The sequence below is a fragment of the Lonchura striata genome, chromosome 16 (assembly GCF_046129695.1).
Source record: "Lonchura striata isolate bLonStr1 chromosome 16, bLonStr1.mat, whole genome shotgun sequence".
NCBI lineage: Eukaryota > Metazoa > Chordata > Aves > Passeriformes > Estrildidae > Lonchura > Lonchura striata.
The window spans coordinates 8,104,818-8,131,909 of record NC_134618.1 but is presented as its reverse complement, the minus strand read 5'-3'; the positions used below and the strand labels follow the sequence as shown (position 1 = coordinate 8,131,909).

Genomic DNA, 27,092 nt, shown 5'->3' with positions numbered 1-27,092 from the left:
ATTGTTTTGAATACTCAAGATGAAAGGGATTTAAGTATTTAGTTCCAAGGCCGTGAGTCTTAGGGAAGAAAAGTCTCTGGATTCTGGAGAGCAGAAGAGTTCAGTTACTAATTTTCTCTTGCATCACTAACAGCAAATCTTCTTTCCCACATTTTAGTGTGAGAATGTGATGATAGAGCTGATATTAAACAATTTAATTATAGTACTTCTGGGAGTATTCTAAGGTTAGAAATGCAACATTTAACATCTTGAAATTATTTTTGCCCTTTGCAATGCAAGTTCACAATAATTTAAAAAAACATTAATTTTGACATACCTTCAAACAGGTTATTCCATGTTTAATAGACAGTGGTTCCCACTCTAGTGTAACTATAATATAATGAAGCCTTATTAATATTCCACTCTTCCACAAAAATGGTTCTGAATTTGCGGATTTGTAGAATTATTTTGTTTTCACCCTCCAAGGGAAACACATAGAAATTTAAACCTTATGACAATAGGCTTGTCTTGGTTACATTTCACAAATATCTTGAAAATACTCCATGGAACAAAAGGGTCTGCTCAAGAGGATGACAAAAAAATTGTTATATTAGGAAGAAGGAAAACAAAGATTTCACTCAAACCATTTCAGACGCTAATAAATAAAAACAAACCAGTTCCTAAGAAAATGTCTTTAATTTTCATGTTGTGGAAATACATATTTTGGTTTTATTTCCATGATACAAAAATTTAAATATCAAACATTTTTGAAATCTACCAATGCAGATCCTTTTTTAAACAAATAAAGGGCTGGTGCAGTTAGCAGGTTTATCACAGGTACCAAAAAACATTTTTTACAGAAACAGGATTTAAAAGTGGGAACAACAGATGTGAAAACAAAGAAAAACTACCTCCCACCAGGAAATTAATGTTTGAGAAACTTTTACAGTTTTTTGAAAGGGTAAGGTATGTATAAGGCTGGTATTTAGATGAATACCACCTGCACTGGGGGTGGGTGTAGAGAACAGCAATTCAAAAAATGTTCCCAGATAAAGTAACAGGTAGAAAGCAGTAAGTAAAACTGAAGTTCTACCTATTTCCAGAATGCTGACAGCATACTGAAGCTGCCTGAATAAACAGTTAAATATTAAGAGAGCTGTGGTAACTCCCTAAGCAAAGGAAACAGCCTAGCACAAAATCACAGAGTGCCAGTTCTTGTACAGTTCATAGCCAGCATGCCAAGGAGGTGACCAAAGGACATTGAGTCTTGCTTCTTAAACTTAACATCAGTTACAACAGCAAGGATTTCACAGGATCAACGACAAGTTATATAATAGGTGATGTACACACAAATGAAAATGACAGTGATTGTTCAAGAAACAGTTTAAAATAATTAAACTGATTTTCAGGACACGTACTGCTTTGTTAACACCACTTTTATTTAAATAAAGTATGGCTTCCAAGAGGTGTATTCTCTCAACTGTTTTCAATAAATTCCACTTTTTAAGGCAGTTGTTTCCTACCATGTTTCAGGTACCTCAAAAATTCCAGTGGAACTAGTTGTGAGGTTTCCTAGAAGATAGAAACATGGAATAAAAATTACATTAAGATTTTTTTTTGTTGTTCTTTCAGAGAATATTAAGACATATCTTTCTACAGAGGGAGGCTCTAGATACAGAAAAAATAAAGGTTAATTTCAGGTTTCTTACATAAATGGTAAATAATGTATTTTTAACCCTAATAATTAGGTAATTTTGGTTTTGCAATTACTGGGATGATAAAGTTAAATACTATTTTCCCAAGTGTACTTGGCATTATTTTTATTTAGGCTGTTAAGACAGGGAAGAATACTTCCATCCCAAATTAATTGGAGAATAAAGATGAATCATTAATACTGATAACACCTATTCCCATAATGCCAAATACAGAGCCTGAATGCTATACTCGGAATTACCACAGACACTCTTGTCATTTTGCATATGCTCACAGGCCCCAACTGCCCTACTGAATAAACAGAAGAAAAAATTTCCAAGCACAGCTTTTGAATCAGCTAAGAAAGATTTTACTCTACCAAGTCAGGAGAAAGGATGTTTGGTATACAATAATACTTTCTGGATAAAAGCTGCTAGTCCAGTTATTGAAACAAAGTTTTAATTATGAATATTTGAATATACTTCAATGCAGGCAGTGCTTCAGATGACTAATATGGTATGGTCATCTGGACCAAATTAAAATATGTTTTAATTTTTATTATAGTCCAGTTTCTTCAAGAAATTACTAATAAACAGTGAAATAGAAGCAACAAAAAATAGATCAATAAAATTAAAATCTTTTGATGTTTAAATTCATGTGACCTACGGATAGGTATTTACTTTTTTTGTGCAAGCTGCAGTAACTCACAAAGCAGCAAAAATTGTAAGGTGAAACATCATCATCTGATTGTAACCTGCCTGCATTTAGTCAGATGTTCAGTTCAAAGTATTTTGACTAAAAAATATATAGGTAGTAAAATCTGAAAACACCCACCTTCACACCAACCCTAGGTGAAAAGTCTTCAGCCAAATAAAGCCCAATAAATGTTATGGTTACAAACATCACGCAAAACACTGAATGTATTAATGTATACATCAAAACAAAGTGCCTTCAATTTTGCTTACAATATGCAAAACACATTGAATAACATTAACTACAAAGTCACATTAAAGAAAATAGCTTAAAAATATTCAAAAAGCTTTATTTTAAGGAAGAAACTAAGCAAAAGTAATAAATCAACTACATTCTGATTCCTTTGGTTGGTGTCAGATTGGGTTTTGGTTGGTCATGAGTTTTTTGGTTTGGGCTGAGATCTTTTCTTTTTGATGTTGTTTGGGGTTTGTTTGTTGAGTTCTTTTACAATTTTTATATGATTTTTTTATATTACATGTTCAATTTCAAGTAGAATTTGGAATGTAATGAAGTAACTGCTAGAAGCAACGACTTTCAGGAAAAGAATTTTAGTTCTGTTCAGGCCTACAACATTTCCAAACAGAAAAAGTAAACCATGTGCATGAACATGGTTCCAGCACTTACCTGCTGGAACTTGTTCTGTCTTGATCTTTTTCAACTTCTTTGCTCTCTTCTTACCATCTGGAAGGGATTCTGCACAGGAGTCTGCCTGATCATTTTCTGGATCTTGGCCTTCTGTCTCTTCCATATCATCAGAAACAGTTTCTTCCTCAATAGGACTCATGCTTCTCTTCCCCACTGTACTGGTACCTGTAAAACTGGAACATAGAAGATGATTATGAAAAAGTCAAGAGTAACTATTACATAGTTTGTACATCTATTAAATGTTTCCGAAGGTAGAAGAATAAACTGTTCTAAGCGGTGCACCATGAAATTACATTATCTGAAAGATTTGGCTTAACTATAAAATTCCATAAATTTGCTATCTAATCGAATCTTATGTAGACCAAAGCATTCATTTTTTGTACTACTGATGTCTCAGACCTAGCTGCTATTCTGAGGAGATCACTCATCTGAAATGTAATTAAATCAGTTCTCTATCTTTGCAGTTTTACATTTTATTCTCATAGTTATGCAAGCTCTTTAAAGCACTGTCAACAGACACCAAATCATGCACAACTAAGGCTCAAAACCACATCTTGAAATTGAAGGAGTCTCTAACCCGCATGCTAACTTCACCTCTCTCCTGCAACTACAGGTAGTTTTAAAAGCATTTATACATAAAGGTAGAGAAAACCATCAAGCTCCATATATAAACTTTAAATCTGGCTTTCAAGTGCAGAGTCCTATTATTCATGAGGCCAGTAAAATATGCATGCTCATTTCATTAGCAGCATTTGAATGAAGCCTGACTAACACAGTATAAAGATTAACTCAGACCTCCACTCCATTCAGCACACACTGAAATAACCTTGTGTAGGTTTTTGTTCCACTGAAATGCTATTGTTAAATTTTCTTAAAAGACAAATGACAATATTAAAATTAAATTAGCATGAGTATAAAACAGAATGAGGTAGCAAAGGGGCTAATTAAAAACCAGTTCCCATTATGAACTTCTAGATACGTAAACACCAGCTACTTAAATGTCTAATAGAATGCTTTTAGAACAACCAATTTTAAAAAGGGTAGTTTTAGATCTGTGAACTTTTATTTTTTAATTAGAACTACACAACATGTTGTATGCATCTAAGCCATGTTCTATTTTGTGAGTTAAATAAATATTAATACTAAGTTATAAAACAAAGCCTTACAAGATATATTTTTTTCTTTTTAATCAATAGCAGTGAATAACAGTGTTTCATTAAGGTTTCAATAAAGGAAGAATTGTTAAATTTTGCAGTATAGTTTTGGCTTTGAAATGTAATTTTTTCAGCTGAACATTTTGCAACTTAAAACAGAGTCTGTCTGGGATGTCCAAAGGCAATAAACAAAGATGAAACATATGATTACATCTCATGCTCTTACATCCACTTTAGGAGCACAAACACCATTTACTTTGATGAATAGCTGGTTTTTCCTCCAAACATTCACACAGAAGGCCTTCTTGCACGATTTCTTACAAATCATCATTTTGAGTCATACCACAACCACCACCAATAAAAAGCTGGGTAGAGCTGTTAATCCTGTGTACACACTTCAGGATCGCAAAACAGGCAAAAACTAGGGTTGGAAAGAAAAAAAAGTCTAGGGAAGAAGGAGCATTTAGGAAATGAAAAACTAGTATTTTTTAAAAATACCGTTTAGAAAATCTTGTAAGAACTCTACTTTTGGGAAAGCCATTCTGAAAAATACATTAGGAAGAAAAAACTCAGGAACCATAAATTATGATCCCAGGATATCTTTAGCACTTGGCTCTCAGAAGGGAACTTGCACTCACTGTAGGAAGAAGATCCTTTCTTGAATGGTATTATGGCTGAATTTATTTTTTTCCAACTTAAGACTACTATGAAGTTATTGCAAATAAAGAGAAACAAGTTATTGACCTTCAATGCACATTTAACTGGGTACCAAAGAACAACATAAAAATTAATTTTAGGCCTTATGGTCCTCATGCAGATACCTTACGGGGAAAAAAAAAAGCCCACCACCAAATAGTGGCAGCACAAAATACAAAATAAACTTATTTTACAATGATGGACCATTGTCTTCTTTTCTCCCAAAAAATTTTATTTTCTATTCATTCATTCATTGCATGGCTTCTAGAGGGGAAAGGGTTAATTTTTTTTTTACGTCTTTTTCTTCTTTAACCTTAAATAAGATTAAAGATTACAGTAACATTATTTATGCACTTAGAAAATTATTATGGTTGCATATATGAGTTAGAGCACTACTCAAAGTTCACTTTTCTAATTATAACTGTTATTTTGGATGTGTCCACATATCTGCCTAAACTTCCTCATTCAGCTGAGAAACAACCGAACAAAGTTAAATATTCAAACACAGTAACAGCTTTCAGTCAGTGCCCAATGCAGACAGACTTCTTTTATGATCCTTATGACCATTTACAGACTCAGATTTACACCATCCTCTAACCACATAACACTTCGGTTTCAACACACACCTGTTCAACAGCTATCCAGGCAATAACTTTATTTTCTAGAGAATATATTTCAAGACATACTAAATAGCAGTAATCCAACTAGTACTGTGATGATTAAATTGAAAGAATCAGCAAGTAGAGGGGAGCAAAAGGTAGGAAAACTATTATGATAATGTAGCATTTAACATTTTCTGTTTTGGAAAAGCATGTCTGAGTTTTCAAAGAAACACTTCATCGCAGCAAGGTATTTGTAACTGGCCTGTATAAATGAGGACCTACAATTTCAAATAAATTTCATTTACACAAAACTGTAAGTTCTCTTGACACTTGAAACAACATTGAGGGGTGGGAGTAGATACTGATCCATCATAAAAATCAGTCATTTCAGCTGAAGAGCAGATGAATTCACCTAAAATAACATTACAATGCAGGAACTCTATAATAATTTACTTGCAATATTTGTTATCTCTACCCTTAATACATCAGCTTTTGCAATTCCTTTTCTTAGTGGGTAATAAACCACTATAAAGAACCATTTCTGTACTAAACCAAAAGAATCATTATCAATAAACCAAGTAGAAACACACATTTCAAAAATCAGATCATCTTTGGCAAAATAAGACATTCAAGGAAGTGGTGCTACAAACAGCACCCTGACTTGACAGAAGATGCAGCACTCATAGTTTTGGGCAGAATATTGTATCCCTTTCTTGTACTTCATATGAGCCCTTACCCTATTTTACTATTTCCAGGTGATGATCAGGAGAATAAGTAAGTACAAAGAGGGCAGGGAACCTAATTTTCCATAGAGCATACCCTATTTGACTTTTCCTGCTATGGTTTAACACTATTTTGCTAAGGAAAAGCTCTTAAAGCCATGCATTTAACAGTCATGGCAGAGCTGGCAGGCAGTCATTTGCTAAGCACAACATAGCCAGTTCCATCTGTTTCCTATGTGTGTTCTGAATAGCAACAGATTTGGACAAGGCGATCTTATTTACTACTTGAAGTTTTGTCAAATGCAGCAGTTTTTCCTCTACTTCTCCATCTTACATTAATAATTAGGCATATTTCCATTGGAATAAATTTTTATATTTAATGGTAATATTAAGTTATATGCAAGGGATAGATATTAATTACAAATAATTTTACTTTGTGACTGCTATTAATAGTAAAAAACTTCATTTTCTGAAGAGGAGTTCCTCTACAATACAGGACTACAGTTTAATCAAGAAGGCAAGAATTACAGAACCTTTGTTACATATTTATCAATCTGTCAAATTAAGAAAAAAGTTCCTTACAAGAAATACTCAACAAGTTCCTTACTGAATGAAAAAGTAGCCAGGACATATTGTCATAATGGAGACAAACAGCTATCCTGCAGCTGTGCTCCTTGGCAGAAGATGATGCAGCAAGCTTATTAAATAATAAATAAATAAAGGATGCAGTAACTTGAAGCTATTATAAGGGATCAGCTGCTGGATACATCACAGTGCTGACTACTCAGCTAGACAGGACTTCAACTGATCTGGAAAAATATACATGCACACATACATATTTGTCCTGATTGTTTTTATAAATATTGCTATTATATTTTGTATCAAAATTATTTCATATAATAGATAAAATAGAAGTATTTTATATACCTTTAGATAGAAATATTTTTATATACCTTTGTCTGGAAAATAAAGAGTTCATCTTGAGTGAAATGAAAGACCATGGTTTGCAGGTCCATGATCTATCTAAAGAGATTACACTTCAGAAGCACTTACAAAATATAAATTGACAAAATAATTAAATATAACTAGTAAGAAATAAAAATAAATGAAGAAAAGCATGTCAAAAGACCTGCATGAGAGGGAATGTGGGACAGAATCCAATCACTTTATTAATGGAATAAGAGAACAAAAAATTATGTAACATCAATTACAAGAGATCTGTCAACAAAATAAAGGCTGCTATCCAAGGCTATCAAGATGCTGATCACATGAAAATAAAAAGCTACTTCTTGTAGAGTTTTACACTAGATGAAAAAAGATACTTAAAATTTTCAAGGAGAGTAAGTGCTTAGACAACCAATTCATTGGGGTATGCCAAACTTTTAGGGAAAGAATTTACCAAAAAATTTGTTCAGCAATTTTCCAAATTATACATTTGTGGTGGATCTTGAACTTCTTTGCAAGACAACAGCAAATCAGCTTTCTGCACTTGCTGTTCTCCATGAGCTGCCATTGTTACCATCTGCCTAGAACGTGTGAGATACCCAAGAGAGGAGACATTTCCTCTGGCAGAAACAAAACTAGAACTTAGTGCTTCTTTGCAGCAAACTCAAAGTGTAGTAAGTATTTTCAGACTATTTAATAGTCTACCACCTTAGTTGTAGAGCTATGCCCTAGCCATGTGCACGCTGGTGCCAGGAGAATCCATAAAGCTCCTCATCCCCTCACAACACAGACTCCCCAGGATTCCTGAGTACAACAGTTCCATTAAACTAACTTCATTTGATATGGATTGTATTATCAGCTTTCTCCATATGTTTTTTTGAATCAAACATGTCTCTAATACATTTAGAATTCCCACCATGACAAAAGCCATAAACATCTGACAGCTTGCCAAAATACACACCTGCAAAATCATAAGGTCATGAGAAGAACAGAACAAGTTTAGCAAATTTGTTACACGACGGATTAACATTTATAGGAAGATATAATGAGAACTAGAACTTAATGTAGCATTTCCAAGAAAGATAAAGCAGAAATACCTTAGCACTGGTTTTATGACCACCAAATTTGGTTTGTGTAACCACAGGGCAGGGAGGAGAAGGAGGCAAAACCCCCCAAAAACAAACCAAAACATCTACTTGGAGAAATGTAGCTTACACACTCCACTCAAACTTATTTTCATATAGAATTCATAGAACTGGCGGGACAGTGCAGGAGAAGGGAGGGGGAAGAATGGCAATAACTTGATAGGTTATTTATACAATTATATTAACACTAAAACTCTCTTCACATGCTCAGCTACACAGATGAATGAGAAAGAAGCTGCCTGTTACCATCATATCCAAAACCTGTCATTACTATCAATGAATAAATATGGAACAAGAAATACACACACAACACAAGGAACATAATGTACCAGTACCGAAAGCACCATGTCCTCACTTAATTTTGTCCTTAAATAATGAATTAAAACCCTTTTCAAGTTTTATACTTAAAGCCATGCAGGTATCATAATTTTTGGAGCATAAGGACAACTTCATCAGGACTGCTCTAGAAGAGAATTAATACCATTCTTTGTGGCACTGTTGTCAGCATGGAAAGTCAACCCAAAACCAACATGGTCTTTAAATGGATATATGATCACAACTAAGTGTCTATGTGACACAAGACATTCACATGTGACATACGGCTAAAGAAATTATTTTTGAAATTTTGGTTATAAGAAATGATGCTGCTACATCAAGCTCAGAAGCTGTGATGTGATGTGCCTTCAAGATCCCAGCATTTAAAAGTCTGTCTGATCACATCTGTGATGAAATTCCCTCTGTTCCTTTACTTACTGTCTTGTGACAGCTGATGCACCACTACTGATTTATATGCAAAGAAATACATATAGAAAAAATGTCTTCTATTAGTTAAGAGCTACCTTAAAAATTGCTAGATTTTGTTTAGAAATGCAGTAAGAACATGAGTTGCAGTGCAGATATCTCACCTGTTAACACAGTAGTATCGACTCTGGGAAACGTAAGGTGTGCACTGGGTTTTTAACCTCTTCCTCTCCATCTCCTTCCAACTATCTTCTGTACATTTTCTCTTGGCCTGTTTTTCTTCATGTTTTTTCTCCACATATTCTGCATATGTCTGGATCCTATAACTTTCAGCATACCGGCTGGTGTTTACAGCTATGGAGGAGGAGAATGATATTATATACAAAACACTTAAATGACAGCATGCCCTCTACTGAAATAGCTTATATTGAAAAGCAGAAGGCTGCAAGCTATTTGTTCTGTTCATAAAACAATTTCTAGTTCTATTGTTAGCAATTAAAAAACCAAAACAAAAACCCAAAATGCCGTATTTTCTAGAAGTCACAATGTCTGAACTAGATGCTCAAAGCTTTTCTCAAAGTCAGACATTGTACAAAAAGAGTTAAATCTACTTAAGACATTTCTTTTAAATTAGAAACTATCAATTCTTCACTCATAACCCTCTTCCAGATTGCTTGTTGGCAAGAAAAGATTTCCTGGATTTTTTTCCCTTTTAGTCTCATTACTTAACTCAGCAGGTTTATTTTGCTAGTCTGCCAGGAAAAGACGACATTTGCAAAGCCTTTGCCAAAACTCTGTTTGATTGCTGTGAAACATAAGCTTATTTGAGCTGCATTTTTGGTTGCACAAGATATCCATGGAAGAAGCAGTTAACTAACAGCCAGCTGTTCCATCCTTGTATCTTTCTAATGTCTGATCTCCCTTTAACCAAAAAACACTTCAAGGTGGAAAGATTTCTGTCAATGCAAAATTAGAAGCACTTTAAAACGAAAGAAAAAAACTTTCACTGCCTCCACTCAGTAACAATTTAACAACATTCCTTCAAGTCCCAGCATCTTCACAGCTCTCAGCCTTTAGTCTGTGAGCCAAGCTCTGGCCTGATGCCATCCCTGTAACAGATGAATCAGCAAATTAAACTGACTGTCAACTGGTGTCTTCTGCTGCTTTCAGCCTAGCTCTCTGAAAGGAAGTATTGTAAACCAACCAGTAAACCAGTTTAAATGTAAACAAAACAAAACAACCCTGCCCTAAACCTCAGCTTGTTTTTCTGCACATTTTAAAATACTGTAATTATAGTGGAGACAAAAATCCTGATTTTATTATGTGCTTCCAATTTTTAAGAGCCATTTCAGATGCATATCCCACTTCAGGATTCTAACTGAGCTGTTTTAAATACGGGTATTCTGTGCTACCTCTGGTGCAAGCACTAGAGATGGCAAGCTCCAACACCAAATTTCAGAAAAGGTGAGGAAGATGGGTAGATATGGCTTTTTTCTCCTCTTTCAGGATGGATCATCCATTCTGTATGTTTGCTGTGTAACAGTGAAATGAGATATCTATAATACCTGCCACGATATATAGATGCTGCTGTTGCAACATATGTAAGACCAGGCAAGATCCTAAGTACAGATAGCAGTAGTTATCATTAACAGCCCCATGAGATAGTTGCACTAACCAACAAGTGTCAGACATACCTCCTTTCACCTTTCTTATATTTGTTTTGAACTGGGAAACTACAGGATCTGTTTGTAAGAATTAGGACAATATTTACTGCCCATGAAGTTATGGGGCAGGCATCATGAATGAATTAATAAGGCTCACTGGATTTTACTACATGCCAGCCAGCATTCCTTGGGGTAACATTTGTTTAGTTAAACTCAAGTATGTTATTACTTGCTAAAATCAAGCACAAAGTCACCATGGATCATCTAATACATACTCATTTGTTAAAACACAATAACATTATTTGTTTTGCTACAAGATATGAGTCAAAGTTATGGGTCTGCCATTTAATTCCCTGATAAACTCAGCCCTTTCTTAAGGAAGAAAAACAAATCATTTAAGGCCTAAATATAATTCTAAAATAAATCTGTGCAAGAGTCAGTATTTTTGTACAAACTCAACTCTACTGTCTTGAAATAAAGCATGTATTTTACAGCAATCCACTCATATGGCACATACACACACAAATATCTGTATATACATATATAGCATTTATATTTAATATAAAATGTTACATGCTGAATATTTTGCTTCATCATTGAAAAACTGAAATGAAGCCATATAGAGAAGTCTAAGGAACCACACAGATAAAACAATCTTTCATGGTCTTGAATTGAAGAGCAGCTCCTTGTAGGAGTTTAATACATTTTCTTTGATGCTTTTTTGATGGATGCTGTCCATATTGCTGAACAAAGCAAATACAGTTAGGTCATTCTGTGCTCCCAACAGAACAAATGCACTGCTAGAATGCTCCGTGAATTCTAAAAAACTAAATAGAACTCAGGAGGGCTATTTACTTTAAATTGTAAGAGATGAGACATATCTTTCTGTGAGAAGCCTGACCTAGCAACCAACACCATGTGGCTGCATTTCAGATTAGCTGCAGCCCTAAAGTTTCTGTCTCATAGCAGAATAAGAGTAATTGCAAATTATTTTAGGAAAAGCATTTCTAGAGGATGGCACCTTCCCTCACTATTAAGCAGGACATCAAACAGACTGACTGTCATTGAGTGGTCCAAGAGGAATGTGTACAAAGATACATTTTGTCAAATCCTTGCTTCTATGCAGAGCAACATCCTGACAGATGGCCACTGACAATATTAAGCCTCTTAATAAAAAGACAAATATGTTGGTGAACTGTGTAGGTAAAAGAAAAACCACAATATATAAATACAATGAACACACAGAGCTATACAGATTAAGGCTGCAATACTAAACACTTAAGCTTATGAAATACTTCAGTAAAATTTCACCTGTGAAGCCTTTAAGTGACCTCTGCATTAACCTCATCTGATCATGTTCTACTTAAAACATGGGAGCACTGCCTCAGCCAGAGCAACAGTGTGCAATTAGTGAGTAGCTAAGGCAGTATTTTGTTTTACTCTCAATACTCACCATATGGTTCCACAGCCTTATTACTGACTACTAGGGCTACTCATGCCACATGTAACAATCCAGAAGTTTGCCATGATGACAAAGTGCACATGCATAGTCCTGTCTTTCAAAGTAAAACTCAGGAGTGGAAGCAGCAGTGCTGTGTGCCTACTGTATCAACAGAAAGCAGAAGACTCAACATCCCAAATCAGAGGGCACCTTTTAAATTAACCTAAATTGAATTCAATTGTCCCCTACAGAACATTCAGGGCTGAGTTCTTTCACAGCAAATATACAAATTTATTCTCAGAGAAGCCATAAATCCTAAAGGAACATGTACATAATCACGTAACCATGGACATTATCAAGGTGTAAGCAGTATTCAACAATATGTTGTTAAATATTAGTGAAATTGGCAATGTAACATTAATGGCCCCTTTTGTTAACCTATATCAGTTTTCAGTCTTTCAAGCATACCAGGACAATTTCTGCTGCAAGGCATTAAAATGTTAATACACATGACTAATTAGCTGGACCAGAGTCTCTTAAGTATATTTGGTAACAGCAACTATCTGCAGACTGTACCCAAACTGGTAACACCAATTTATACATGGTGCTGCCCATCCCTTTGTTTTCCTCTCCTGCATCAGCTTAAGATGGAAGGTGCCTATACAGATTCTGAATAAAAGAGCATTGTACAAAGATTGTCCCCTCTCTTCGTGTCTGAATGCAGAGCAAGGGGCAGTATCAATGCAGGGACAAAGCAGATCTTCACCTTGCAAAGAAGGATGGCAAGTTAGAGAGCAAACCAAAATGAGGCTTTGAACCTCCATGCTGGAGAGCAAGGGAAAATTGACAGGTAGGTGATCTGAAAGAAAATGGTTTTACAGAAGGAAGATAAAGTGCTAAGTACAAAGCATGCCAAAGAAAGAGGAAGGACCCTTATGCAAAGCTTAAACTTAAAATATTGTCCTTAACAAAGAACAGAGAGGATAGCACAAGTCCACTGAGACATTTCATGCTGTGCACATGTATACAGATTGTTATAAAGCACTCTAACTCCCTTACAGATGAAGTTATTTAGTTACTGAAAGAACTCAAGCTATTCCTTCTTTGTAGGCCAGCAATCTGAACAGTCAAAGCTGGATGACAGCATTCAAGGAAAAAATGAAAAACAAGGGCTTAACATTGATCTAAAGCATTAGCTGAGGACTCGCAAGTTAACTGCACAGAACAGTTGAGGGGCTGAAGAGTTTGAAACACAAATACTTCAGGTTATACCAATTTATTAATTAAAATAAAACACTGGGTTTACTTGACAGTTAAGACAAGCTGAAGTCTCTCCTATTTCCCCACCATTTCCAGACTATCTGGATGAAGTCTAGACCCTTGTAAGTCACAGGATCACTGAGACAGTACTTATTCCATACTAACCTCTCCAAATGAAAAGCCAGCTTTATAAACACACAAAGCTGAAAAGCATTCAAAGGCAAACTTATTTAGCAAGGCAAAAATCTTAAGTGTCAGAAGTTGTATGCCAAAAGTTTGTTCTGAAGTTTCTTGTGTTCATCAGTTCTAACAGTGCACAGATTTATCTTTTGCCACACATTTAACAAATATGTGCTTCATGTTTGACAGAAATGCTGATGCCACTTGCAGTGTAATTTGGTAACAGAAAGATTCATCTCCCAGATGTCCAACTAAAGGAATAACAACCATTTAACAAATTCTTATTCATTACCTAGTTTGATCAGCAAATCCCAACAGAACATAGACTGTGCTTATTGTCCATTATAGTTTTCAGGTGCTTGTAGCCTGGAAATCAGTTTACAGCACAGCATATTGCAAAAAGTTAAGACAAATCAGAGCCATCTAAACCACCACTTTCATGATCCTGTTATTGTCTTTAAGATGACACTGTCGCAGCCCAACAGCAAGAGTGAAACAGAGCCCACTGGAAGCCAAGAGCTCTCCCCTGGCAAGGGTCAGGTCCATCTTACACAGCAGGGTGACTGTGCAACTGTTCCCAGCATCTGTCCTGCTGCAGCTTCCACTTCAAGCTATAGAGAGTGTGTAAATATGATTTTATACAAAAGAACAAGCCTTTTCTACTCATAATAAATCTGAGAGACTGCCAATGTGAGAGTCGTATGAATAACCAAATAAAGTGAAGATTCTTGGACATTATCATAAGCAACAAAATAAAAAATTTAAGGCATTTGACTCTTGTTCCCCAAAGTTTGCGTGTTTTAAAGCATGCCATATTGAGTTGGAAAGTTAGAAGCAGCTCCAAAATTGCCTATAAAAGTACTGCCCTTTTCCCTACTTACTTTTTCAGAGGAAAAAAAGTGGAAGAGAAAACAAGTCTTTTTATATTATGCAAAGATTCATAGGTCCTTCAGGGTAACACTTTAACAATTAAAACATTGGAATGCACATTCCCCCTGGCAACATAAACACTACTGATTACCATGTGAAATGTGAAGAGCTGCTTATTAGCTAAATTCAACTAATCAAATGTATACTTCATAAACAGAAAATCTTATGGGTCAATGTTTTATCAATCAGTTTTGGACTAGGTTTTAATGGTTACCATCCACAATATTACCTAACTCGGGCACATTGTTTTAAAGAGCACTGGGGGATGAAGAGATATATTTTATTCCCTACATATTCAAAATGGATTTCTGAATCTGTGAGAAATCTGACATATTCCCAGGATGCTGATGAATAAGTTTTTAAAATACTGAAGCCAGGAGTGCTAGAAACAACCAAAAGAGTACAGCATAGCAGCAACAGCTTATGCAAAGTGGCACATTTTGAGAAGTCTGTAATTTGTAAAGGTTAAGCATGATTATTAATTTATTTGAGATATGAAAGACAACTATCACCATTTCAATACTACCCTTAGATACAGAAAACTAGTCATACAGACAAATCATATTTCAGGTTCTCTTGTAGCACTTATGAAGCTGAACAAAATTAAAAGGCATTGAAGCAAAACTGTTAAGAAACCAGGCAGATCCATCAACCGGTTATGTTGAGCATGCACATCAAGGGACGATGGCAGATCAGTCTTTAAATGATCTGCTGTTCAAGTCTCTAACTTCATCTTAGTTCAAACAAATATTCAGTATTTGAACCACTGCTGCCACAGAAAAATAAAGACACCTCCCAGATGTAAACAGGATTTCAAAATCTGATACATCCAAATCAGTTAATACTCCATACAGATAATTATAAAACCAGTCCCATTTTCATTGCTTTTTCACACACAATTTCCTTATTAAAAAGATGCAAAACAAGTCTGGATATTTTTTACAGTACTTAGACTCCTCTGTAATAGAAATCTGACACTTTAGGGGAAACTTCCATACATTTTTCATGTCCTCGATCCACTTATGTCCTATAGCTGTTCTTTTAGCACTTGTGTTTTCTTAAATATACACATTAATAGCAGCTCAAAGTCAGAAACCTCTTTGAGAGGTAAGCATAGAAATATACCCACAGCAACATCTTGCTTTGTATTCCTATTGTTTCACAGTCCTCCAAATGGACTTTTTATAAAGTCCAGAAAATGCACACATTTATAGAAACAGGATAAAAAACAGACCACATTATAGTTTTTCCTAGGTTATTCACTTAAGTGTATCTCACTAAATCACAAGTACAGACAGTGACTTTAATTACCAAAACAATTCATTAAAGAATTTAAGAGCAGGGAATAGAAGACCATAACTGATTTTAAAATGTATTTATTATAGAAAAAAAAAAAAAAAAAACCAAACCCCAAATCAACGAAATACCAAGAATTTTAAGCAATTTTACAGTAAAAATCATATAATTTTTTGTAACTGAGGTTGCTTTAATTTATCTGCTTGGTTGGCTCACTGCTTTCAGTATATGAATTTCTACTAACCTGATTTCATAATAATCTATGAAGGACTATAATCACCTGAGCTGTCAAACAAATAACATTTCTCAGCACACAGGCCACAGAACAAGCCTCCCTGCTTGTCAAAGCACAAAAAGACACAGAGCAGTGCCCAAAAAATCGGTTTCAATATTCTGCAGACATTCAGTTCTTTCCAAAATACGTAGTTGCTATAACAAAAGCAGAACAAAAAAAAAAAAAAAACCAAACCTAACAACAACAATAAAAGGTAGTGGTGACAGTGGATATGCCAAGCATTTAGACAATGGATAAGTAACTGAGGTGACAGCAGTGGGGGATTTACTGTATGAGCATCTAGTAAGGCTTAAATTGTTATAATTCTTTATCTGCAACTTCTCATTAGAAGTTATTTCATTCTTATATCTATATGTGGATGAAGAAACAATAGCTCTGGCTGCTATGGAGAAATTGCTGTAAGGAGGCTGCTGGTGAGCCCTCAAAATCCTCTGCAGGGCTATGAATGTATGAGGAAGTTGGATAAACACTCCCAGGATGTTCATAAGACATTACAGAGATGCACTGATTGTACAGCCAGACCCTGAAAACTTCTTTATTTCAGCTTAGTAAGGATAGATGATGGTAAACTCAGTGGAGTTTTCTAATCCGTTTTATTTCTTTTTTTAATTGTGGGAATTCTGTCTGAATAGCTCTTAAGTGCAACAAAACTTTAGCCAGTTAATCAGAAGTGCTACATATACTGCTGCTTTCACTGGCCCCACAGCATTTGATGCAAGCATTACAGTAAACAGGGGTGACACTACCAGAACATATCCCAAATGATCATCTATAATGGCCTGCTTCCAACCATTGTTCCCTGAAGTAAGGTTATGGGTCAAAACTCAAATTAATGCCCAAAAGAACTAGAGAAATCACTAATAGCTTGTGGATTCAACCACAGTCAATGAAAAATCTTTAAAAAAACTCCAACCTAAAGCCACCCCCAAAACAACATAAAATCTCCAAACCACAAACAAACCCAACACACCAAGAAGACTGTTTTCCCACATAACTAAAAGTAATATTTTCAAATGTTCCAATAAAAATTGAAAAACTTAGGTCTGGAGAGACTGCACATTGTTCATACACAGACTGCAGACACATTAGCAGTCCAGGCTCTTTGGACACTCTTATTTTGCATGTGTTCTACAATGCACCAAAAGGCTTCTCACTGCATTTCTTCCTTGTAAATGTAAACCAAACCAAATGTGTATCAGTCCAAAGGGTACTTGGAGGTGAAGACCACAAAAGTCTTTGGTAGTTATCCTCTGTGCAAAGTAACAGTAAACAGCCTCAATAAATACTGCACCAAGCGAAGAAACCAGCGCTATTCTACCTACAGGTTTAGGTACTTGGGAGATCATGGAATGAAACACAAAACTCTCGAGCAAGTCCACTTTGGGCTTGCTGCTGTCACACATGTGCTGCTGCTATGGAAGTCTAGTTCCTCCAAGCAAGTCAGTGGTTTTGCCTTAGAATCACAGGCCCTGCTGGCTCAGAGCATTTTGCAGGAGCCAGTTAAAGTATTAAGGCTGAAGCAAATCCAGCTACACTCACCTATTTGTACTTGCTCTGGCTGGCTCAATGAGACAAATGCTGATGTATCATCAATCCACGAAACCTGAATGTTACCTAGAAAAGCAAAAGAAATTTTTATGACTACTTTTATTTTAGACTCAGTCACAGATTTTTATCTGACATACCATGATATAAAAAAGCCAACTAAGAGTAACTGGACTTGAGAAGGCTTTTGTCCACTCTACAGGTGTGTAGTTCATACGCAGTTGCACAAAAGCCTGGAACTGTTCAGAAAGTCAGGTCAGCATGAGCATCCTGTATACCTCCACACCCTCACATCCTCCCTTCATGGCTTCTGTATGAGTCTACAAAATAAATTGAAGTGATTTTCTGGGAATTTCAGCTCTTTACTCAAATAAATAACAGCTCTTTGAGTGATGATAAATTCCAGTTGAAAGGGGTAGGTAAAGGATTGATCACACCAATGGAGAACTTCACTGTTGGGACATTAAATTTTCAAACTCTGGTTTGTTTGAATCCCACTATACATGATTTCCTGGATGTGAACTAAAAACTTAATTTGAGTCAATGTGAGAACAAATGCACAAAATCATGGACCTCATTTGGAAACTGTTACAATGGAACAGTGACTGGAAATAAGTCCCTCTATTCATCAAGCAGTTAGTGCATTTTCTATGTGAATGGCTTAAAATGTCACATTAGCACTAAAAGAGCTCATAATCAAGCAAAAGCAGAGGAAAGGATTCCCATTCCAGACACAAGGTCTTATTATAGTCTGAAATCCATTTACATCTCCTGTGCTTACATCTCCTGTCCTTATCCAAATGCTTTACTGTTAGTACAATTCAGATATTGAAAATTGGTGCCATTTTTTCATGTAGACTAGAAAATCAAGTTATATATAATGTTACACCACCATTTAACCTTCAGACATTACAAGGTTAAAAACAATGATGCAAAAGGGCTTAAAATACATTTATTCTCAGTTGTTTAATCTATTGAAATCTAATTTAGTCTACAGGTTACAAGGTTATAAAAGTCTCTTCTGAAATCCAGCCAGATTATAAACAGATTTTCTAATTATATTTAAAAAAAAAAGCCTAGATAGATTTCATTCGCATGCTATACATTTGAGTAGCCAGCTATTTAAGAGTTTAAGTTATAATCATTTTGATCATTGCCAAGACCATAATTAATTCAGTATGGTTTCTGAGATCTCCCTGTACTGAAGGGCTAAGGCTGCTATTAAGATGAGCCTACACCATGAAGTGAGAATTTCTTTAAACATTTTTTAGGGCACATAAATTCGATTTCTAGTAACTGTGCCTTTGAAGAACACAGAACTTTGCTGCCTATGGGTAAGGCTCTTTGGTGAAGGGAGAAAATCCTTTTGGCAGGACACTAACATTTCACAACACGAGGAAGGCCCGTGCTGGCTTGTGACTGCAGTTCAGAACTGTAGTGCAATTTGCTAGGACCCCAACATGAAGTTTCCTTTAAAGGACAGAAATTACTGTACAAATTCATATTGCTCTAAATGCATTGATAAGTATTTGCTGTAAAATTATTTATTTATGAAGTTCTCCAATTTTGTATTACTAATTACACAATTTTCTAAACAATCATTTCAGACATCTGAGACCACATTCTGTTGTAACCTGCAACACAGAAATGCTGTCCAGATTGTGTCTCTTTCCTATTTATTAATTAATTTCAATCTTCCTGATTGAATTCCTTCAATATTTATTAATTTCAAACTTCCTGAGCAGACTGAAAGATAGATCAAGAAGAAAAATTCTCCTGAGTACCCTGCAATTGTGCCTTCCATATAAAATAAGAAAGATCAGTGACAGGCAAAAAAATTCTCCTGAAGGAATTCAGCTACTATTCAAATGGACTTCAGTGTCCATGTTTTCACTAAATGCCAAATAAAAATAAATTAGTAAAAATCCAACCTATTGGCACATCATTTCAGTATCAGATCTTTATTGCTGCAGAAAGGCTTTCTTTCCATATGACTTTGTATTTTTAGCTAATAAAGGGTTTCAACACCTGCCAACATATCTTGCTTTTATACTCAGATTTATGCATTTTAAATACAGCATTAAAAGAAAGTCAAACATTACATAGCAGACACTGAGTTCCAATTTGAAGCAAACTGCAATAAATGCTCTTATGCAACTCTCCATGCTTAAGAAATGCTCTCTTCAGACTGCCACATTTCACCATTATTAAGAAGTAAGAATTTAGGAGAGATAAGATTAATACATTAAATCATTCAGCAATACTGCTAAGCACTCAGTAAACACTGTGCATTTCAAAAGTATGGTGAAATGCAAATAAAGATCTGGAAAGCAAATGCAGCTGCAGTACAATATTTAGCAATCACCAGAGCCCCTTGCCAGCTTACTGCAAGGCCAGGGCAGATAAGTCATGGGCAGCAATGTAATGGAACACCAGCTCTAGAGACTAAACCAGGAAGTTTCTCTCTCTGCACTTCTAGAATACATCAAGTCTTCATACTTTGAAGAATTCCACTGGTGGTGGCACTGGTGGACTATGACATGAAGGCGCAAGTAAAATGTATTTATTTTATAAAGAAATTTGAAAATTCTCCATATATTAGCTCAAATATGCATACAGGATTAAATCCACAGAATAAAGTCATACTGATGGATTACATCATTGAAACATTTTCCTTTTTATACTCTGTTCTTGTACATTCCTTACATGACTTCTACTGGCAATTAAACAGTAGTTTTTATAATACTTCAATAGTATGAGTTTTAATCAAAAGCCCAAAGACGTTAATTTAGGTAGAACTCAAGGCTATACACTAAAGCTGTATTCCAGCAAATCCTATTTTAATGACTTATCTCACATCAGCATGACCAAATAAACAATGCAAATTTAAGAATCTAAAGTCTTCTAGGAGACTGCATAGTGCTGCAAGTTTTTGTACAGTGAAACTACATTCACCCCTGAGACTATAAAAACATCTTGCATGAACAGGTGTTCAGTTGGTATGCAGGCAGTCCTGAAGGGTTTCAGATTCATGAACATCCCTTCTAGAGTAGCAAATGTAAACCAGTTCCAAGTGTGACACTGCAGCCCTTTCAGCTGTTTCACCATATTTTGTTAGAAGCTACATGAAAGAGTATAACTCTCCTTCAATTAATTCTAAAATATTTTTTCTGTAAAATTTGAGTAATACTGGTTAATTTCAAGATGCTTTGTTTTAACTGATGTAACACTTTTTTTTTTTTTTTTTAAGCTTTTGGCAAATCACTTGCCCTCACGCTGTACCACTCTGCCCCTATCCTTACAACTGGAAAAGCATGGGTACTTCTGTATCCCAGAATTTTGGAAGGTATAATCTGCAGTTTGTTTTGAGATACTGTGGCAAAAAGACTTTAAAAAAATACAGCTTAATTATCGAAGCTTTATCGAGTTTGTAAATGGAAATATGAAAACGTTCAGCTCTGAAATCTGGAGCAGCGCGGGAATTGCCTGCAGCGGTGTGTGAGCGCGCCCCCTGGCGGCGGCGGCCGTCCCCAGCGGCCGGAGCCGTAATTCCATCTCGGTAATTAATGTACGGGAGCCGGGCCCGCCCCGGCTCAGCGCGGGACACAGCCGGCACAGCCCTGCCGCCTCTGCCTCTCCCAGGCGGGGCTGTTAAATCCTATCCCCTGCACCGACCCCGGCTGCACTAAAGACCGAATGCTCACGAGGGAGCTTGATGCAGCTCCAGAGACCCTGCACAGACACAGAACCGACCACAAGGGATAAGGAGCAGGAGACCACCATCAATTAGTTCAGATGTCCAGGTACCCACATTTCATACTTCTACTTAGTAGAGCAACAACAAGACTACTGGTCCTCAGTTATTAACTACCCTTTCTGCTGTTTCTTCTCACTTGGATGGCAAACCAAACTGGTTATTTTCAAGCTTGATTGCTTGCCTAGACTCCCATATGCTGGAGTTGGGCTGTACACCTGCTGCAAGATGAACCTTGTTCCTAAAGCCTCCATCTGCCTCACATCAATCCCCAATCCCTTTTTCTACCTATATAAACTCTTTCAGGAGAGGCTGTGAATAAAAGGATAGAAGATCCACAATATTCAACAAACACCAAAAAAGATTTCTAAAGAGCAGTTAATAAGAACAGTAATTTTCAACACATCATTACAAAGTTCACAGGACACCAAATACAAAAATTACAAAAAGAGATTCATCATAACCTACACTAGGAATAAGTCTGCACCCACAGACTAAAAACAACAAATCAAACCAGAAGTTTAACTTGTTAATAATAATAAAGCAAAACAAAAAAAAAGACATCAGAGTATATCACTCACCAAAGGCACTGAAAAGCTGGTATAGGTCACTAGTCTTCCACTCTTTGGGAAAAGTAACATGAAGAACGTGATCTCGTTTGGGCTGCACTACAAAACAAAAATGCTTTTGTTAAAATAAGAGTCACTGCTAGCATCTTTAGAATATCCTAAAACAGTCATCTAATGTGGTCATGTAGCTTTTTTTCTTTCCTTTCCTTTTTAAATAAGAAAACAGGCCAAGGTTTATGAAACTGCATCAGGTACAGTGAGAATGTACCTGCACTTAGACATGAAAGATATACTAAATCCTACTAGATCATCTGCTTAAGACATTGAAACAGCATTTCCTGCAGTGGGAAATGTCCACAACTGTAGTCCATTGATTCATATCTTGCACCAAACCAAATTCCAAGGACAGAAGAAAAAAAGAAAAAAAAAAAGAAAAAAACCCCAGAACTTCATGTTCCACCTTGAAAATATTCTTAGCAATGGTTCAATTTTTGCCATTTTTCTGTTAATAAAACACTTCCTGTGAAACTGTTCAACTTGGTTTTCATAAATATTAGATACAAGCTAGAATAGACACACTTTTTTTTTAATACTGTAAACTACACCAAGAAAAAAAGACAACTCATCAAGGCCAACATCTAAAGTGCAAATGAAGTCTTTAGTGTATATTGAATGTCATTTGAAGGCTTGTGAATTTGAGAGAGAGAGAATTCAAATCAAGCTGCTGGAAGACATAAGATTTCAGCAGAAATTATTACTATGTATCTTACTTTTACACACTTCTCCTACCTGAAGTTCCTTTTACTAGAGGTGTGAGCTTTAATAATCTGTGAATTCTTATTGTATTTTAAAAAGAAACAAGTGGAACCCTGTATTTTCAGAGACAAAGATACTGAAATATTTCACAATTTCCCACAAAACTCTCTGCAGATCATTAATTAAGCCTTTCCACAGGTATCTACAGAGATCTATTTTGTTATGTATGACCCATTGCTAAATCTTATACATTGTTTTATGTTTAATGACAAAGGCTGAACCATTACAGCTGAGCGCTGCACTTGACAATGCAGTGCTTCAGTTTGTATAGCATAACTCAAGGGTTAACTACATACAGCTCAATGTGATCAGATTTTAATCTGACCACTTTACTACTCTCAGGAAAATTTGTCTTCTTTTAGCATAGAGACATAGGGAGTCTTTTTCATTTTAGTGAATGATTAGTGACTTACCCTCCTGAATTCTTCTCTAATACAAACTTTTCTAGTTTCTGATCTCCTTAGCCTTCAGCATTAAAACTGGAGAGCTTCCCAAGGTGTATCTCATTCATAGAGCAGGTGTTCAAAATCAGACTATCAGCCACTTGTTATTGCTAAGTGTTTTAATCTGTTTCACCTGAACAAGTGGATTAGTCTGAGTTGACCAGAAACTCCCTAATAATAATGGTATGCATGATTACTGAGAGCACAGTCAGGCTGGACAGAGACAAAAGTAGTTAAGGAAAGCAATCCCTTCCTGAGCACAGGTGAAATCCTGTTCCCTAAATCTGCTAATTAAACAAAAAGGACACATTTTTTACATTATACAAGTCAAACAGCAAAACCCCTCAAGCAACCGATCAATTCACTGCTGTACAGCTTACTGAACAGAGAGTAACTCATAGTTAAATTATTTGTAATCCAGTAGTAGAAAATCTAGCATGAACAACTCCAGTTTCAGATATTACAGCCCTTTTATATTGATTAGAGAAACTATTCCTAACTTCCCTGTATCTGTTTATTCTTAAATTCACAGTGAATCTGCTGTTAAAATCTCTAACTTTGCCCTACTGAGGTGAAAAGTATTTGATTATTTTTCTTCTTTTTTGCAGTAATTTTGTAGAGCAACTTCATTCTTTCAAATGAATTTTTACACAGTAACAAAAGATGATGAAAGTCACATTCAAATATTCAATACTATTTAACTTAGCACATGTTACTGAAACCCATTATTTCAGAGAAAATTGCACAAACTTGCTATTTCACTACATGACAAACAGAAAGATACAAATTACAACAGTCACCTAGTCAGCTGTGCCCCTTCTCTTTTTTAAAAATACAGATTCCAAGTGCACCTCCCACAGAAACCTGGCTGTTCTTTTTAGGTGTCTTTGCTTCTCTGCAAAACAGTCCTCCACAGACAACCATCAGACTGCTACCTCAACCTACAGGGGTGTTTACATCTCAGAACAGCAACTAAAGTGGCTAAAACAGCCAGCCCAACTTGCAATCCCTGCAATGCTTTCTGTTTTGAGGCTTAGAAAGCCTCCTTGGCTCAGGTTCTCCTAAAATATCTGCATCAGTCTGTTCTACCGGAGTGGCTTTCAGATAAAAGAGACAGACTTTCAGAGGCAGACTCTTTTTTGGCAACCCTCCTTGGCAAAGTATCAAAATAATCCTGTAAGTTGGCCAGCAAGTGGAAGTAGCATCTTTACAAATTAGTAGCTTTGGCACTCTCTCAATGACCCAAAGTTATTTGCCCATTCTTCCACTCAGTATCAAACAGTTGGGGAAGGAAGATGCAATGTAATTAGATTACCATTCCAGCAGAGCCAGAGCTCAGTGATCTGACCACCTAACTGAATTTAAAATTAAATTTATGCCCTTACAGCATGTATTTTCCTCTCCAACAGTTGCTCCCACCTCTCTAAAACTGCATTCTGTAACTATTACACTGGCATCTAATAGAGTCACACTCCAGTCTGAGCTTTCTGATGCAAGGAGTGGAAAATGTGTCCACATCAGTACTGCTTCCAAATGGGTATAATTTTCAAGACATTGTGTATCTGACTCCTCAATATAAAATTAAGCTTTTATCTAATCAAGGACCAGACTGACCTCCAGAGCTTCACATATTCCTAAGTCAAGTCATCAGTGGGAACCCTCATCCAAAGTTTTTCCCCTAATAATGAAACATCCCGTAACAGCAAGGACATTTACATTACTAGACTCTATTTTAACTTAAATATATGATCAACTAATTACAGCTCCAGGTCTGTAAAACAGAAAGGTAGAAATGTTTTAAGCAATATTTTTCCATTATCATAATCCCATATGGTAAAAGAATCTGATGTTTAGGCTGAAGTTAAGGAGAGCTACTAGTGCATGGCAATTGAGAAACAAAGTGGTCACAAGATTTTCAGAACTATTTGCTATTCACTAGTTCTGTATTTACTGCCAGGGTGAGAGGAGAGTATCAAGATTCCACTTTTTACGTGATATGGTACATAAAATAGTAACCCAAAATAACAATAAAGCTGTTAATTTAAAACTCTCTCATTTAGTAACATTAAGTTAATTTGTTCTCGTCAGCCCCCTTTATAATGCAGATTCTCTGGCCAAAGTTAAAGAATTTCTGGGTTTACTATTTGTTAAAGGAAAATAAGGAAGCAGACACATTTAAATAATTTCATAAGTAGCTAATAACCTAAACACAGCTGATGGATATACAGATAAACTTGCTTTAGATATACATAATCAATCTTTACACTTCCTTCTCCAGGAAGTGTGTCAGAATGGTACTACTTTTACAATGAAAGAAGCTACTTACAGTCTGGTCCTTCCAAATTGAGATATGGTATGTCCATTACTCTCATAAGAAACAGCCTAGAAGCAAAATGGAAAAGAACCATTATTAGAAAGTTTCTGCCTGAAGATATTTTCCTTTTTATATTTTTTTTTACATGTTTCCTCTAAAAAAGCAGAATTAACCACCCCAAACTTATCCTAAGGTATGTTAAAACAAAACAGACCCTCTAAGCCCAATCTCTTATCCAACACCAAATTCAAAAGGTACTTGGTATCATGCCAGGAATCATACTTATTCAAGAAAACAAGGCCAAAAAAGGCCCAAACTGTTACTGCTGGAAACAATGAGTTGAGAAGGAACATTTAACAAGTGGCAGCTCTGTGCAGTAAGAGCCCCTTGCACAGTGGGTAGTGCAAACGCTGCCATCATTCTAAATACACATAAATTTTCTGAGCACTTCAACATGCTTTAGACAGAAAGGATCTTAAAACTGCAAAAGCCATCATAACTTCTTTGGAGATTACTGGAATGAGTCTTTTCCTCTTAAACATGTACTTGAAGAATTTCTCAGAACATTTAAGAAATGCTTTCAATAAAAGTTCTTACTCAGCTCTGAAAACTATTTCCTTCCAAAGTAAGATGAACAGCTTAAAATCCTGTCATAGGTACAGATGTCACATTGATATTACAAAACATTTGCTGTGTATAGTGTTCACTGGAAGGCCAAAATAACTTTTTCATCATAAGCACTTTAGAAGCTTTTTAAAGTTCTGAGATTACATCAGTTAGTACTTAGTTGAATGCTGTAACTGCAAACAGTTGAGTTTTTTATACAGACTGTTCTGTAATTCCCTAGATTCTTTGTATCATACCACACTCACTAGCAGTTCCCAAGAGTTAGAATATCATGCCTTTATGATTCCCTGTGTGTCTACTGAATGCAGTTGCTAACTTGGTTTTGCTACAAACAGAAGAAAGAAACCCCAAACACTGGAGTAAAATGTACTGTATGGCAGGTTCACATGTGAGTCACAAGGTGTGAGAACTGGCACCAGTTGTGCCACACATTGTCCCACCTAATTTATCTTCTGAGTCTCAGGAAATGTACAGTCTGACATGCACTGCATCCCCCTGAGCACAGCAGCACCTAAAAGGCACTTTATCAGTAACAATTATAAACATCTGCACCAATAAACTTCAGAAACTTCACCCATTCCAGCACAGCACAGGTAGTGAAGACATTCTGCAAGAAAGCCAGAGTTTCTTTTTATGTTGAGCCTTAGGTGCCACCCTCCTGTGGACTTTGCTTCAACACACCTGCCTGTCTAAACTGGATAGGAGGCGGCACAGGGATGCCACCACAAGGGTATCTTTTGTGGAATTAAAGGGGAAAACAAAGAGCAAGCATGGGACACATCCTCCAAGGAGCAATAGAAGGGATGTGGCTACATTCCAACTCTGGTGGAAGACATTAGGCAGGATCATAGCATCATAGCAGGGCACCAGCTGGGCAGAAAAGA

The 27,092-nt window shown here is 36.0% G+C and overlaps 1 protein-coding gene across 2 annotated transcripts in view; it reads right to left on the bottom strand.

The window, feature by feature from the left end:
• Positions 1 to 656: 656 nt before the first annotated feature.
• Positions 657 to 27,092, bottom strand: part of PARN (poly(A)-specific ribonuclease) — a 45,729-nt gene continuing 19,293 nt past the window's right edge. For both annotated transcript variants that reach the window (XM_021537998.2, XM_077786849.1), the window contains 6 exons: positions 25,594 to 25,649; positions 22,021 to 22,107; positions 17,680 to 17,754; positions 9,239 to 9,428; positions 3,049 to 3,242; positions 657 to 1,551 (listed from right to left, as the gene is read on the bottom strand). In XM_021537998.2, coding sequence (XP_021393673.2) covers positions 1,499 to 1,551; positions 3,049 to 3,242; positions 9,239 to 9,428; positions 17,680 to 17,754; positions 22,021 to 22,107; positions 25,594 to 25,649 — 655 coding nt within the window. In that variant the 3' untranslated portion in view covers positions 657 to 1,498. The remainder of the gene's footprint in view (positions 1,552 to 3,048; positions 3,243 to 9,238; positions 9,429 to 17,679; positions 17,755 to 22,020; positions 22,108 to 25,593; positions 25,650 to 27,092) is intronic.